General features: G+C 38.9%; 1 protein-coding gene across 2 annotated transcripts; it reads left to right on the forward strand.

The window, feature by feature from the left end:
* Positions 1-6990: 6990 nt before the first annotated feature.
* si:dkey-193c22.1 (uncharacterized protein LOC567837 homolog) lies at positions 6991-15038 on the forward strand. Of its 2 annotated transcripts, none has more exons than XM_047380698.1 (9): positions 6991-7058; positions 10018-10051; positions 10129-10263; positions 10388-10508; positions 10630-10842; positions 11865-11948; positions 13958-14099; positions 14287-14449; positions 14553-15038. In XM_047380698.1, coding segments are annotated over exons 2-9 (1137 nt in total). In that variant the 5' UTR covers positions 6991-7058; positions 10018-10049; the 3' UTR covers positions 14830-15038. The 2 variants fall into 2 exon arrangements, with proteins under 2 accessions (XP_047236654.1, XP_047236653.1); XM_047380697.1 differs by having other exon boundaries at positions 7042-7165.
* Positions 15039-16606: the final 1568 nt, after the last annotated feature.

The raw sequence follows: 16606 nt of genomic DNA on the forward strand, positions 1-16606 counted from the left end.
AACCCGATCATTTCACCCCTTTTGTGATGTATAAAAATTAGAATCTAGATGTGTTTTAAAGAATCTATAAAGAAATTTATTTTCACCAGGACATGACTGAGGGTACTACACTAAGTGCCATAGAAACAACAACAGTTGGAATCTACATATCTAGAGGAACTCCTAACAGTCCCTTTAATGATCTGAGAGTTGTTTTCGAAGGTGTAGTTGTGTTTTGTGAATGCAGCCCAACTTTCAAAAAGGTCCAAAGCCTGAAAGCTAAAGTGCATCAGTGAAAAAAAACGATGCGGCCTGTTCTCTTCCACCACCAGTATTTGTTAAGCCAAGATGACTGCAATGATTCGCCAATGCAATAAGTGTTAACCTCTTAATGTATTATTTTTTTCAAGCTGACATTCATCGACATTTCATGTTACTTATTGTCAGCGGGAAACCTGATACCAGTTTTGCTGGACATGTTGGTGCAATGGTTGCATCAATATACCATTTATAATGTAATGCTGTTATATGGCTGTAAAATGTGCCATTTTGACTGTTCTTCCAGGTCATTGAATACAAGGTTTAATTGTTTCACTGTTTTTGGGTGGGGAGAAAGTGGGTAACAGAGTTGAAAATAGAATTTACTTGATTTTCATTTAGAATCTGTTTCTAATTTAGAATAATGTATGTTTTCAGAGTAACATTAATTTTGAAAAATTTAATGATATTAAAGTATTAACATTATCAAGATGTCACTGGATTATAAAAATAATATTGAATGTAAGTGATCAAATTCTGTTAAAAGGTGCATGTAGGCAAAGGACTGAGTTGTGTAAAGTCGTACAACTCCATAGTGCAAAGTAAAATGATTGTAGAGCTTAATTTACTTTATTTAAACACATTTTGTCATGGTTTTTTTTAACTGTCTTGACCAACATGCAGATATCACTCAGGAGGCAGAGAAAAGTTTATTTTACAGAACTGGATTTGGAGATGGATCCAGGACTGGAAACAGACCAACTGGACGGAGAAGTAGAACAGGTAAGTCGGATATATTTCAGGAATGCGGGTTTTGTTAGTGAAGACGGACTTTGCTTATAGGAGAGGTGAGGAGAACTGCTATGGGGAGAGCGATGTGGAGCCTGGGAGGAGAGCTGCAGAGCCGCTTAGCGGTGGATCTGATCCAAGGTAAGTTATTGTCGTCACAGGTGGTGGTTATGAGTGAATCCACGGCAGTGCAACTTTCTTTCAGGAAGATGGGCACCAGTCTGAGGTTGGTACTGCACCTGGTGAAGGTTAAAGTGCTGGTTAGTACAGGTTTCAACTGGGACACATGAAAAGTGGGATGAATACAGAGACTGGAGGGTATACTAAGTCAGACAGTGGTAGGACTGATCAAAGACTCGATCTCAATTTGAAATGTAAAATTTGAAAATGAAAAAGCATTTCTGGAAATGCTTTTTCATTTTAAGAATGCGGCTGCGTTATTTGACCCATAAATAAAATTAGTAATCAAATCATCCTATTTGCATTTGCATTTTCTTCTTCACGACTGCACATTTTATGCCATAATCAAAAAGAAAACAAAGCAGACATTGCTTTTTCGTTTTCGTGGTCTGCCCGCAAAGTACTGCCCAGAACTCGAAAACGAAAAAGCATTCCGAGCTGCGGGCGCAGAAGAGTGACATCAGCAGCCGCTCTTCCTCAGCTCCCTGCTGACCGAGCTACCCATCTTGTTCGGTGGGAGGCGCTGTGCACGTCTGCAGTGCATTACATTGCAAACGTGCCGAGAAATGGATTGAATTGCAGCAGGACCGAGCTCAATTTGTGGCAGTGGCAGGCAGAACTGGTAGTTCCGGTGGCAGGCTGTGGCGGAACTGCCACAGCCTGCCACCGAAGCTGCCACCGGAACTGCCACAGTCTGCCGCAGGGTGGCACGGGATTCCGCGAGGATGCCAGAAGGTGCCAGACCGGCCGTAAAAGCTTGCCAATGCGGTTGCCGCTGTTTTTGTGGAAGCTGATGCTGATTATCGGCAAATGGGTTGTCATTATTGTTATAGCCTGTTACCTTTAAATAATGATTTCATTATTGATTATTATTTAATAAACAGCTTTAGACCCATAACATAAGGTGATTGTATTTACTTGACATGGAAAATAAATAGCACTATGTGTATGTGTGACGTATTGAAAGGATGACGAAGATTTATTGCACAAACAGCCGGTTTATTATAGAGCATGAGCGGCTATTCCGAATCGTCACTCACAGAAAATTATAAATAAATGCTTAAAAACACGCTGGATGTCCCAGGCTATAAGGCTGCCACCGGAACTACCAGTTCTGCCTGCCACTGCCACAAATTGAGCTCGGTCCTGCTGCAATTCAATCAATTTCGCGGCACGTTTGCAATGTAATGCAATGCAGACGTGCACAGCGCCCCCTACCGAACAAGATGGGTAGCTCGGTCAGCAGGGAGCTGAGGAAGGGCGGTTGCTGACGTCACTCTTCTGCGCCCGCAGCTCGGAATGCTTTTTCGTTTTCGAGTTCTGGGCAGTACTTTGCAATGTCATTTCTGGAAAGGCTTTTTCATTTTCAAATTTTGCATTTCAAATTGAATTTTGGTATCTATTTGCTGGGGCATATTTTGAAAAATAAATCTTAGAAGTATTTTTCTTTTTCATTTTAATTAAGTGAAAGAATGAGCAGTCTTGAAGAAGAAAATTAAAATGCAAATAGGATTATTGATAACTAATTTCATTTATGAGTCAAACAATGCAGCCACATTCTTAAAATGAAAAAGCATTTCTGAAAATGCTTTTTCATTTGAAATATGGTAACGATTTGCTTCCATAGGAAAAGGGGTGGTTGATATCCTAGGGATACCTCAAAGGGAGAAAAACCTGTTGCAGCTGGGAATTATGAGCATATTTCACCCAAGGTAGGAACTTACTCCAATCATTGGGGTTAGTTGAAGTGAGACATCTGAGAGTCGACTTGAGCTCCTGATTGATCCACTCAGTCTTTTCATTAGACTGCGGGTGGTATCCTGAGGTTAATGACACTTTGGCTTCCAGAGCTGAACAGAACTGTTTCCAAACTTGAGATACAAATTGTGGTTCTCGATCTGACAAGATGACTTAGGGAATGCCGTGCAGCCGGAAAACGTGCTTGACAAGCAGTTGAGCAGTCTGGAATGCTGATGGAAGTTTTCTGTGTGGGATGAGATGACAGGATTTAGAAAAACAGTCAATGACAGTAAGAATGGTGGTCATACCTTGTGACTTAGGGTGGCCGGTGACAAAGTTGAGAGCTATATGAGACCAAGGTCAGTTAGGTATACTGAGGGGTTGAAAGAGGCCGGCCGATGGTTGATTGGTGGATTTATTTCTAGCACAGACGGTACAAGCCTTTAGATAGTCCTTGATGTATTCATGTCTAGACAGCCCCCAAAAACGTCTGGAGATTAGGGCGATAATGTGGCTTAAACCGGGATGAGCTGAAAACTTGGCGGAGTGAAACCAGTGAATGAGACAGGAACAGACTGCAGAATGTATAAAGGGTTTAATTAGGTTCTCCAGGATCGGGTTCGGTCAGTTGGGCTTGGGAAACCAGATTCTCAATCTCCCATGTGAGGGACCCAATGGTACAGCTAGGAGGTAGAATAGGAGCTGGTTGTTTCTCTGAATCATCTGGAGAGAACTGTCTGGACAGAGCATCTGGTTTCACATTCTCGGAGCCTGGTCTGTATGAAATAGAAAGGTTGAAACGAGAAAAGAATAGGGACCAATGGGACTGGCGAGAGTTGAAATGTTTAGCAGATTGGAGATAAGATAAATTCTTGTGATCAGTCCATACCAGAACAGGATGTTCAGCACCCTCCAGCTAGTGGCACCATTCCTCCAGGGCCAACTTGATGGCTAGGAGTTCTCGATTGGCCACATCGTAGTTTGGTTCCGTGTTGGTCAATCTACAGGAAAAGAATGCACATGGGTGATGTTTTCCATCGGACTCTGCACATTGGGACAATACTGCACCCACTCCCGTATCACAAGCGTTGACCTCCAAAGTGAATTGCTTGGATGGATCTGGGTGAATGAGAAGAGAAGGGTGCTTGAGAGAATTTTTCCTTTCAGTTAATGAATGCTGAATTGGCCTCTGGGGTCCTCTTGAATGAGTTATTTGAGGAAGTTAGAGCGGTCAGGGGGGCAGCGGTCTGGCTGAAGTTTCTGATGAACCTCCGGTAAAAATTGGCAAAGTCCAGAAAACGCTGTAGCTGTTTGCAGGAGTCAGGGACTGGCCAGTCGAGAACCGCCTTGATTGTTTTCTGGGTCGGCACGAACCTGCCCACCCTCTAGGATGAACCCCAGGAAGGTGAACGAGGACTGATGGAATTCATACTTTTCAGCCTTAACAAAAAGTCTATTTTCCAGGAAACGATGAAGAACCAGACGGACATGACAGCGATGTTCAGTGAGATTCTTGGAATAAATGATGATTTCATCAAGATAAACAAAAACAAAGATGTTGAGAAAGTCCCGAAGGATGTCGTTCACCAAAGCTTAAAAAACTGGTGGAGCGTTACTGAGGCCAAAGGGCATCACTAAATATTCGAAGTGACCCAAAGGTGTCTTAAAGACGGTCTTCCCCTTCCCCTGTAATTGATGCATAGATGGAGGGATCCATCCTTCTTCCCCACGAAGAAGAACCCAGCGCCCAGGGGGGATGATGAATGGCGGATGATTCTAGCAGACAGAGACACTGTGATGTACTTCTCCATAGTTTGACGTTCTGGACGGGAGATGTTGTATAGTCAGCTCGCGAGTAGAGGTGCTCCAGGGAGAAGATCGATTGCGCTGTCGTAGACAAAGCTCTGGTTTTACTGAAGACCTGCTTTAGGTCATGGTATTCTTCAGGGATACGTGAAAGATCAGGGGGCTCGGCCTCCTCAACGTTCACTGATGGTTGTCTAGGAGATACGGCTGACTGTAAACAAGAAGAAAGACATTCAGTGGACCAAGAGTTAATACGGCAATCTGACCAGTTGAGTTGGGGGTTATGTTTTTGTAGCAACGGAAAACCCAGGACCACAGAGGTTTGGGAGATGGGAAATACGTAGAATGAAACGTGCTCTCTGTGATTACCTGAAAAACCAGCTCTAGGGGTTTGGTTTGATGTGTTATTCTTTGAAAGGGTTTTTCCATCGAGGACCAACACTTGTTGAGGAGCAGAACGAGGTTCAATTTCTATTTGGGCTTGTTCCACTAGGAGCTGGTCGATCAGATTTTGTTCACTTCCTGAGTCGATCAGGGTGGATAGATTTAGGATGTTTTGGCTGAACAGAATGGTGGCTGGTAAAGTGAATCTGAGGGTCTTAGGGTTAGAGTGATGGTTCACCGACCTCCCCTTTACAGCTGACGGACCCTCTCTTTAGGCCACACAGAACAGGTGGTAATAAAGTGATCAGGGGAACCACAATATAAGCATTGACTTGATTCTCTGCGTCGTTGCCTCTCCTTGGGGGACATGCAAGTACGCCCCACTTGCATTGATTCGGGTACTGCAATGGATGTGTTTAGAAATGGTTGAGATGGAGTTGGGGAATTAACAGGCGTCTGGGGTCTCACAACAGTTCTCTCTATTCGGGAAATTCTTTCTACCCCTCATACGACTATCTATCCTAGATGCTAAGACGATCAATTCATTTAGGGCCTTAGGTTCATCAATAATGGCTAATTCGTTCTTCAGTGATTCGTCCAAGGACTGAAAAAATGTTGCTTTGAAAGCACATTCATCCCAGCCTGAAGCGGCTGCTAGAGTGCGGAACTTAATGCCATGTTCCGAAACAGGTCTGCTTCTTTGTTTTAGAGCGCACAAATGGCAAACTACACTCATTTGATCAGTTTCTGTGGCAAAAGTTTGTTTAAACTCTTGTACAAACTCCTCAGGAGAACAGCCGAACTGATTGTAATTAGTAAATCTAGCTTCGGCCCATCGAAGGGCTTTTCCTGTGAGCAGACCTAAAATAAATGATATTTTTACATCATCATGTGGAAAAGATTGTGGGGAGCGTTTGAAAACAAGAGAGCATTGCAGGAGAAAACGCACACAATTACCAACCTCACTGGAAAATCTTTCGGAGTTTGGGGAATGACGTTACGCCCTGTGCCGTCAAGGCGGTCTGGTTATTCAGGGCATGTTGTAGAAGGGAGGCCATCTGGTTGAGTTGCTGGTTTGTGTTTGTTGTTCTAGGAGAGATCGGAGAGTTGTTCCGTGAGACTGAATCTGATGACTGTGCTCAGAAAGAGTCCTCCTGAGCGTATCTGCTGGGACAGAATGGCCTGCATGTTCTGTGATAACACAAAGTAAGTAGCAGGCAGACAGGAAACAGAAAAGAGTCTCTCAGGTTCCAACATTTTGATGGTTTTGTAGCAGCATTAAATACAGTACTTGTGTTCACTGAATATAACAACTTTGTGTTGAATTAACACAACAGTTAAATTGCTGCGAAAGTAAAAACGTTGTAAGCAAACAATGTCCAGCACTGAATTGAGTAAATCCAATGCATTTTTTGTCAGTGTTGGCTTGGTTTTATTTTTTAACAACGAAAACTATTTGAATAGAAAGGAATGTTAAAGGTGGAATACAGAGTTATTTATTCATCAGCTCATTTACGCATTTATTCTAACTTTCACATTATGATTACTGGCGCTCCTGTACAGAGACATAATCAAGCACAAAATAGATGTGGATTTTCCTCCACACCCATTAGATCAACATTTAATTCATTCAATGAAACCTGTGTGTTCCCATGTCACTGAATTGAGACTTGATAGCAGTCTGAGAAAGCTGAAGTGTTTCACATGTATGTACTCGACACACTGAACAGATGTAAACTATTTTCAATTTATGTGTGACATTAACCACTCCCAAACTGGAAGTTTAAAGATTAATGACCTCTTGCCAGTTAAGCGGGAAGCCCCACCTGTGGACTTTGTTTCTGCTGACGTGTCCTCTGAAAGCTAATGAAGAACCTTTTTACCCTGGTTCAACAGAAGGAATCGTCTCTGATAGTGTTCAGGTATTAATTATTAAGTTGCCAAAGTTTTACTTTATTTTGTTCCTCAGGTAGGAGCCAAGTGGAGCTTGTGAACATTCAGCGGGAGAGCCAACTGTTCTGCTTGTCGGGTGAGCCTAACAAAGACCTGCTTTCTATAAAGCAGGTGAAGGAATAATGCTACTTTTACTGGCTTCCCTTTTTCAGAAGCCAGAAAACACTTGCTGCACCTGTCCTTACGCAGTTGCAAATGTGCTATTGTTATTTTGCTAGATCTATGAGCAACTTTTGATATTATTGTCCTCCTACATCGCCATCAGTAGCTGGTTGAGATTCAGGGTGTTTTTCTAGTGGTTCCTGAGTGAAGGACATCACCCTTCAAAAGAGTAGGTCCTTCGCTGTTGAAATGAGAAATTTCTCTTCCTATACAGTTACTGTCGTGGACTTCCACAAAGCTTAGTCATGGGGTCAGTTTTAGTTACTGTTGAAGCTTCCCTGTATCACATTTTATAAAGATAACATTTTGTTCCAGTTTTCTGATACACAGATTAGATACTCTTCAGTCCTACTAGCTAATCATATATTGTCCTTTCATTTATTACATTGATTCCATGGTCCTCCTATGTTGCCTCCAGGATCTGGTCGCGATTCAGGGTGTTGACCATCAGTGGTTCACGTCTTATTTTTCTGGTAGATCCTTCGTTGTTGAAACTGGACATTTCTATTTCTAAAGAATGCTGTTGAGTTCCTCAAGGATCAATTTTGGGGCCACTATAATTCTCACTGTTAATGTTTCCCTTGTATCATACATTTTATATAAGATTTAATTTCACTGTTATGCAAATAATACACAGATTTACATCATCATCATCAATTTTATTTGTGTAGTGCTTTTAATGAGCCACAGCTGAAACAAAGTGCTTAACATTAAAAACAATAAAAACACAATAAAACAATATACAAGCAATACCAGTACAAATTACGGAAAATCAGTTCTCAATTGGGTTGAAGACCAGTGAGTAAAAAAAAAATTTAAATGAGTTTTAAAAAAGGACAGTGAAGGGGCCTGTCGAATGTGTAAGGGTTGTTCCATAACTTCGAGGCCCCAGTAGAGAAGGCCCTGTCACACGCCCTTGAGTCCTGATAACTTGTTACAGGACTCATCATTTGTTACATCCTGCCATCTGTTACATTGATCACATTGTCTTTCACTGTCATGTACAGAATTAAAAGGTGTTTCCTTTAACTCAAAATGAGCTCAGAATTGATATCCATGCTATTTATTCATGACGTGAAAATAGTTCTCATCACATTGTTCATCTCCACATTAAACTATTATTTATTTTGGCATCAGTCAGTCTCTGACAAAATTCTGCTCCTTGACTTCACTGGTATCTGAATTAAAGCCAGTATCACTACTGTGCCACTGCTTGTTTTAAATGCGCTATTTAAATAAAAAAATGTTTTATTTAACTGGGACTTTTTGCAATTAGTTTGTCTTGCTGTGTAACAATGTGAAATGCCACTAGAGGGCATACTGGTGCAGTTTCTGCTAAAGGCTGGATCAAATTGTCAGTTGTTCTTCCACAGCTTCCCTAAAACCTGAAGCTAATGACTCATGTTGTGTTGTAGGGTGTAAAACCATTAATGGTGCACTGGATTAGTTTCTTGTGAATAACAATGTGAGGTAATTTCTGCAGTACTCTCACCAATAGCCAAATAATAAACACAAGTAATCAATGAAATAAAATCGACAGGTGTCTGGCTTACCAGGTAAGGTGTAATCTAGAAATAATGAATAATAATAATCACTGAATACACTTCATAGATTAACATGAGATTCTGCATTTGTAAGCTGCACATACAATCTCCTGTTCTACTACATCTAAAAGATGCTCTACTTGATTGGCATCTGATGAGTCTGGAGATCGTTGCAAAACAGTTTAAAATGTTCTGAGCTTTGTAACACCTTGAATTATCCTTCTGGAAGTAGCCACCAGAAGACTGGTTCACTACAGTTATAAAGGGACATACATGGTCAGCAGGAACACTCGGGTAGGCTGTGCTGTTTAAACAGGGTTGCTATTGAGGGACCCAAAGTGGGTTAAAAAGAACCCATTTCATTACAATACTAGCAGCAGCTCGAATTGTTAAAACAAAGCATGATGTGTCCACACTTTTGTTGCTTAAGACAAATCCCGACTCTTGTAAATGAATGTAGCAACTGAAATTGAAACTCATGAGGCCAGGTTTTTCAAGTCTGTTATTGTCCCGTATTTGTGAGCTTGTGTAACGTGTAGCAAGTTTCCTGTTCTTAGCTGAATGGAGTTGCATCCAGTGTCATCCTCTGTTGCCCATCTGTTAAGGTTCAACATACTTGCACTTAGAGATGGTATTCATGTACTCATGTATTAAGACACTTGGTTGTAATAGTTGTTTATTTTAGCTGCTGTTGCCTTTCATCTGGAGCCACTCTGCTCATTCTCCTCAAACAACATCAAGCATTTCCATCTACCCAACTGCAGCTCACAGGATATTTGCTACCTTTTGGACCATTCTTTGTGGACCTGAGAAATGGTTGTGTAGGAAAACTACAGTAGATCAGCAGCTTCTAAAATATTTAAACTGACTTTTCTAACACTAACAACTATGCTCATAATAGTGTAGACCAGCTGGTCCTCCGCATCTAAATAAATCTAGACCAGCCTAAAAGAGCCCATGGGAAGATCCAGAAAACCTTGAATGGACTATATATTCATACTAGCCTGGAAGAGGGAGGTCTGTGTTTCCCGAACCTGTTCTCTCTGCGACCCAAACTCAGATAGGTAGAAGACAATAAATGGATGGTAGTGCTTTTGTATGTAATGCCAAGAATTTACTTAATTTAAGCCTGAAATAACATTTGAAGCCAATAATAAATATTTGTTGTATTTACTTTCAGCTTTTGGCAAATCTCCTAAATTGAATATTTTGTGTTTTGAAGTTTGTAGATAAAGGAGTTGACAGATCATCAAGATGTAAGTCTTTCTTAATACAAAATATGAAACATTAATTAAATAATTAAACATTAAATAAAAACATTTTTTTTTTAAAGGTGGTGGTGTCTGCCTGTTATCGTCGGTTTCCTGTTTGTCGGCCTCCCTTACTTTGTCTGTTTTGTGGCCCAGTGGCTCCATGGCTGGCCAGACAAGCCTGGGTATAAAAAGTACATAGAAGCTCTTAACCCAAGGTAATTTGTATAATTTTTTTCTATTTAAGACTTGACAGCCAATATCATCTCTAAGAGTTCAAAGTTTTTGGTTATTTAGAAGAGTTTTAATTGTCTTATTTTTTACGTGCTGCCATTCGATCAGGCGGATATACCGTTTGACCTTTGCTACGGTGGATCTTCTTAAATATCTTCAGTACTGGAGACTGTACTATCAGATTAAGTCATGGTATAGAAATGAGGAGAACAGTAAGCTTTACAAAAAGGTAGGAACACTGTAAGTTGCCAAAATAAATAAATTATGTAGTTTTTTTTGTTTATTCCTAGTAAATAAAGTGCATTGTCTCAAAATCAGTAACGCCCCGTTTTCTTGCTTTCCTTTGGAAGGGTATCGTTTATGGCCGCCATGGCAACAAGCTAGACTTGTATTATCCCCCTAAAATGAATAAATCTAAAGATAGGCTACCACCTCTGGTGGTGTTTGTCTATGGTGGTGCATGGAGCACTGGACACAGATCCATTTACTGTTTACTGGCAACGCAGATGGCTGAAGAACTGAATGCAGCTGTTATTTGTCCAGATTACTCTACTTTTTCAAAGGTAAGAAAGGCACAGTTTTCTGATATATATATTGTTTTGTAATAAATGTAAATGAAAGGTTCCATTATTAACACACTGTGGCAAAAATGGCTCTTTGGGGATGCAACAGTAAAACAAGGATTGGTCAGAGAGCTTTTCAACACAAGGTGTATTGGGGGAGGGGAGGTGTTTTTTTTTGTTTTAGTTTTGAATTACAAAAAACAGTTGAAATATCGAGAAACATTTCACAGTTGGAATACAAGGATAAAGTAGAATTGATTTGGAAAAAAAGTCAAATGTTGAGAAAAGAGTGGAAATAATACCTTGAAGAAAAGACGGAATGCTGAAACTGCTATATTCTTCCTAAACAGGTTTGATAAGCGTCTTATATCAGGATGTTTATGGGCTAAGAGGGAGAGAATTTCTTTGTTTTAAAATTTTATTCTAAAGTATGATGTTTCAAGTTCATTTACACAAGGCGTAGCTGTAGGTCATTTCAACTATGTTTGCATACTTTTCTAACTTTTTCTCATAATTTAGATTTTTCTTCTAATCATTTTGTCATTTATCTCATTATTTCATATTTAATGTTAGAATGGGTTAGCAGCAGCAACAAAAAAACGTTCTCCTGATTATTTTTTTCCCAAGTGACCCTAATACTGTACTGAAAATAAGATGTTGTCATCCTGGATATACTACTGAGAAGCAGTATCTATGTTTCAAAGTCACTGAGTTTTTATCTCTGGGTTTCTGTGCAGGATCTTCTTGTTTTTGACAACAAAAGTAAATTTTTGTTACTTGGATGTTGTTTGGGGAATAATAAGCTGATTTATTGGCACCTAGAGTCTTACCCTAGAAAAATGTTTCTTCCTTGTTTTGGAGATACTAAAACCCTTTTTCTGCACCTGTAACTTTCTAAAAGTTTATTGACCATTGATTTCAGTTCATGAATTCAGTTTTTTGTTTACCATGATAATAAAAATGGGTAAATGAAAATGCTGAACTAGTCTGAAAAATGAATTTTGTTTCTATCTCATTTTCAGGGGAACGTTCTAATGATGGTTCAAGATGTTGCAGACAGTTTGATTTGGGCACAAGAGAATGGACCGAAGTTCAGATTTGACAAAGTAAGACTAACTTTAGGTTTGAACAACAGTAGTTCTGACTTCTTAATCCCTGCATAAATTGGAGAATATCCTACATCTGTCACTGTTTCGCAAATATGATTGAGGTCGCAACTTTACATACATTCAGAGTAGAGAGCAGAATGGTTATACAACAGGCAACATCAATGATTTTATAAACAAGAATTGAGTGCACAAGTTTGAATTTGCCATTTATTTTAGTCCATAGAGTAGGGGTGTCCAAATTGCATCAAAGGGGCCATTTGTGGCTGTTGGAATAATTATGTGCAGCCCCCAACCGCTGTTCAAGAGTGGTGCAAATTTGACCTTCCAGCAAATGGAGCTAATGCAGATAGGGCCTTCTTGTAAATTTTTATGAGACAGTCTTCTTACATGAAACATTTTAGGTACACATTTAATTAAACTTGGCTAAATACAGCAAGTATGTTTGAAGAAAGATGCTTGGAACATACTAAAACTAAGACCATCAAAATGGAAAACATTAGAAATCTGCACCTTTCTTTTATTAAGCCAAATATCTCAGACCGTTTTTTGGACCCATTTATCTGTTGTGTTCTTTTTTTACTTTGTTTTATTAAAATATTGTTATGCTGAGCAGGTAAAACGAAAATGATTCACAATATAATTATAATTCCTTTTTTATAGGAAAGCAAATGGCCCATGAGTAATTTCAGCTTGCTGATTTTGGCCCAAAAATGTTTGGACACAACTGTCCTGCAGGGTAAGAATTAGCTTCAATATACAAATACATTCACAAAAAACATTTACTAGGGGAAAAAGCTAAAAAAAACTAAAAAGGAGAATTACAGTTTTACTCAAGTTGGGAAAGTATTTTGGAGCCATTTTAAACAACTGCAGATTCTAAGGGCATTAGTTCAAATACCTTTACAATAGTACAAGTTGTTCTCATACGTCGACACCTTATCAAGGTCTAGAAGAAGAACCAAACCAGTCTCCTCAGATGAAGGAAGACTGTTTGGGATATTTACCAACATCCTAGGACTCGGCAAAACTCAAACCTGTCATGAACTGGAAATTGCAAAAACATGGTTACACCATCATGGACTGATCGGGTGCAGATCAAGAAAGGAGCACCTGCTCCAAAATTGATTTGCAGATGCACACACGAACAAGCCAGATGGCTTCTTGGGTCAATGTTTACCAGACGAGCCAAACTTTAGCTATTTAGCCGCAATGACAAGAAATGTATTTGGAGGAGTTAAGGTTGGCTTTTGAACCTAAAACCTCTGTACCAGCTATGAAGCATGGTGATAGTAGCATCATGCTATAGGGTGAAGAAAACACCTCCATATAAATGAGCCAGAAACTAAGTAATGCGAACAAGTGTTTTAGTCCATTCGAGACACTTCTTGTTGAAAATTAGAGGCAGTGACCCCAAACACAAGCAAGCTAATATTAAGCTTTTGTCATGACCTCAACCCTACTGAACGTTTGAGGATTATACAACCAATTCAAAGAACTCAGTTCTGCTACTAAGAGTGATCGAGTACCTACCCAGAAATATGTCTGAATCTTGTTGATTGTTCTAAAAAGCCCAAAAACAAATGTTCGTGCTATTCGGTTCATCTGGCACGGTTTTGTTTAATAATTATTATTATTCGCAATGCATTCAATGCCTCCTATGCATTGCTATGGCAGGCCCCAATTATTAATTATTAATGATAATTAACTAATTGTAATTATTAAATGCTGTGAGCCCCATAATCACACCAACAGAGTGTATCTCTGATCTTTATTCATAAGAAATGATTTTTGGTTAGAACTTATTTCATCTAAATTATGATTTTAATTATACTTTTTTATTAATATTAATAATCAGTAATCATAAATGAACAGTAGCAAGGATCCTTTTTAATCTGTGATTTATCAACAACGTATTATACTAATGTTTTAATCATATATTAATGAGTCAAATTCAGGGTTCATGATGGGGAATTTGCTTTTCTAAACTCTCTTCCCTGTCTTAATAGGACAACATTGTTTTAGTTGGCCATTCAGCAGGTGCTCATTTGGCTGCAATGACCACCCTATTTCTTCTTGATACACGAGAGGAGCTGCTGATAGAGTCAAAGAAACAGCAGGAGATTATACGGTCATTAAAGGGAGTCATTGGTATGTACATCTTTTTTAAACACAGTCAGTGTTTCTAAGTAAAAATAAATATCTGTTTGAATATTTTATTTCAAAAGCTGAATGTGTTTCTATTATGCATATTCTATTAAAAGTCTATTTCTATAATTTAGCTCCTTATTTGTTCTCTTTTATGTGTAACTGTTGCTGTTTCGGGCTTCCTAATCAGGGATGAGTGGTGTCTACAGCATTATGGACCATCATGAGCATGAGAAGACGCGAGGAATTGAATACATTTCTTGCATGTCAAGAGCCATGAATGGGAAGGAAAACTTTAGACACTACTCACCAGTGCACATAGTAAAGAACCTTAGCAGTGACAAGCTGAGTAGGTGAGAGGCAAACTCAAGTCGTAACCTGAAATCTGTTTCAGGTGTAATTTCTTTGACTCCTGAAGCATCTTTACTGACACTTTTCTTTTTACTTTACTTCTAGAGCACCCCGGTTCGTTTTGCTTCACGGGAATTGTGACATCGTCGTTCCGGTTGAGTCTTCCATAAAGTTTTATAAGCTCCTGTCGTTGCTCTCCGTAAAGGTGTCGCTCCACCTGCTTCCTACCGTCAGCCACAACGAGATGGTCATTGACCTCATGCTGTCAAGCAGGCGCTTCTACCATCCGATCTTCACATGTGTTGAACACGAGTTCAGGAAACTCCTGCGTCCGTGTTACCGGCCTATCAGTTCGGTGTCTGGGTTTGCAAACATCAACTGACAGGACCATACACATGTGCAGCATCTGCTCTACTGCCAAAAACTAAAGTAATAAAACACATAATTTGACATTATTTTTTGGTTTGCTTTATAACTCCAGTGAGAAGAAGGATTTACTGAGTGTTTAATAAATAAACTAAAAAATATTTTGTATTACTTATTATGTCTATCCAAAATCATCAGAAATGAAGAATAAAAGGTCTGTTTGAACCTTCTGCCTCCTAAGCAATGTTTCTTTTTCACATGACATTCACAACAGACTTTCAGTGTGTCTAAACTCATTGTTCAGTGCAGAGGCTGGGGACTGAAGCACGAAAAAGAAATGCCTTTAAGATAATTAGGAAACATCCTGCACCACCTGAGCCACAGCTGCCTATTATGAAATCAGCACTATTAAAAAAGATTAACTGACAACAAAATGAGATCAAGCTTTACAAACCGACTATTTTATTAGGAGAAACACTGTGTTGTTTTTGTTATTGGAGTCTAACTGCCAAAGCAAAATGTCTTATTTTTGGGCAACTGTTTTTACTAAAATAAATATAGGTAAATATCATTGATCATAATATTTATTTAGTCAAATATATTTTAGTTTGTATAATATCAACCTCGATGATTATTTATGCATCCTAATAATAATGAGAACAAATGCGCCTTAAAAATATTGATGTTTGTTTGAATTTTTTCTTTGACGATTGTTTTGTTTTTTTGCTGTACCCCTTTATATTTATGTACAGTTAAGCTCAAAATTGTTCATACCCCTGGCAGATTTCTTTATTAAAATTTTTATTTGATCAACATGTTTCTTCTGACTTGAAATAATATTAACCTTTTGGTGTGACCAAGCCAGAGTTCTGACTTGACTCTTGAGCTCAAGATTAGGGTGATGGCAAGGAGCCCTTCCAGTCTCAACAATTTGGGGCTCCTTGCCAAAGAGAAATGGTAATAATAGCAGTGGAAACATGCAAAAATCAGGTCAGCAAATGTAAATAAAAAATTACTTTTCAAAAGTGAGGCAACTTTTACATTGTTTTATTCTGTTGAAAGTTGCATGTGTTAGTTCCTATCAGAAGCAAACAACATAACTGTACTGCTGGTCTTAAACTCCTAATCAGCAGGATATAGTAAATAATATATAACGGATACAAAAATTGTATTTCTGCAACTAACAGTGTGTGCATAGATTAAGGAAGGTGGTATATTCTCATGTACCACATTATTTTACTACAGTTTTTGTGTTTTATTAAATAAACTAGATTATCATTTGTTTACATGTTGCATAATCCATATTTATACTCATGCAACTACAACATATCAGTACATACTGTTGCTGAGGAAAAGATGGATGCAATAATTATACAGTTTACACTATAATTAAAAATCCTATATACAGTCAAGGTAAAAAGCAAATACACTCCCTTTTGTTGCAAGCTTTGACATATTGGGAAATAAAAATAAATCATTTAAATCTAACCTCCAGTGCAGGGAAAACATACACCACTGCTGCTTCCATCAGATTTTAAAAGTAAAGACACAGTCAGGTGCTGCTACTCCAATGTACCTTAATAACTGGTCAACAGCGAGCGTGGCCTCCTCATTTCTTTGTTCTGGAGCATACAAGTGAGTGCCAAAAAGGAAAGATATCAGCAATAACATTAGAGAAGCAATTGTTTCTTCCCACTAATCTGTGAAGAATAAAACTTTCCCCCCGAAATTGAAATCCATTCTGCATTGAGAAAGATTTTCTACAAAATGGGAAAAAAAATGTAATATTTCTG

Source organism: Girardinichthys multiradiatus, chromosome 12 (assembly GCF_021462225.1).
Source record: "Girardinichthys multiradiatus isolate DD_20200921_A chromosome 12, DD_fGirMul_XY1, whole genome shotgun sequence".
Classification (NCBI taxonomy): domain Eukaryota; kingdom Metazoa; phylum Chordata; class Actinopteri; order Cyprinodontiformes; family Goodeidae; genus Girardinichthys; species Girardinichthys multiradiatus.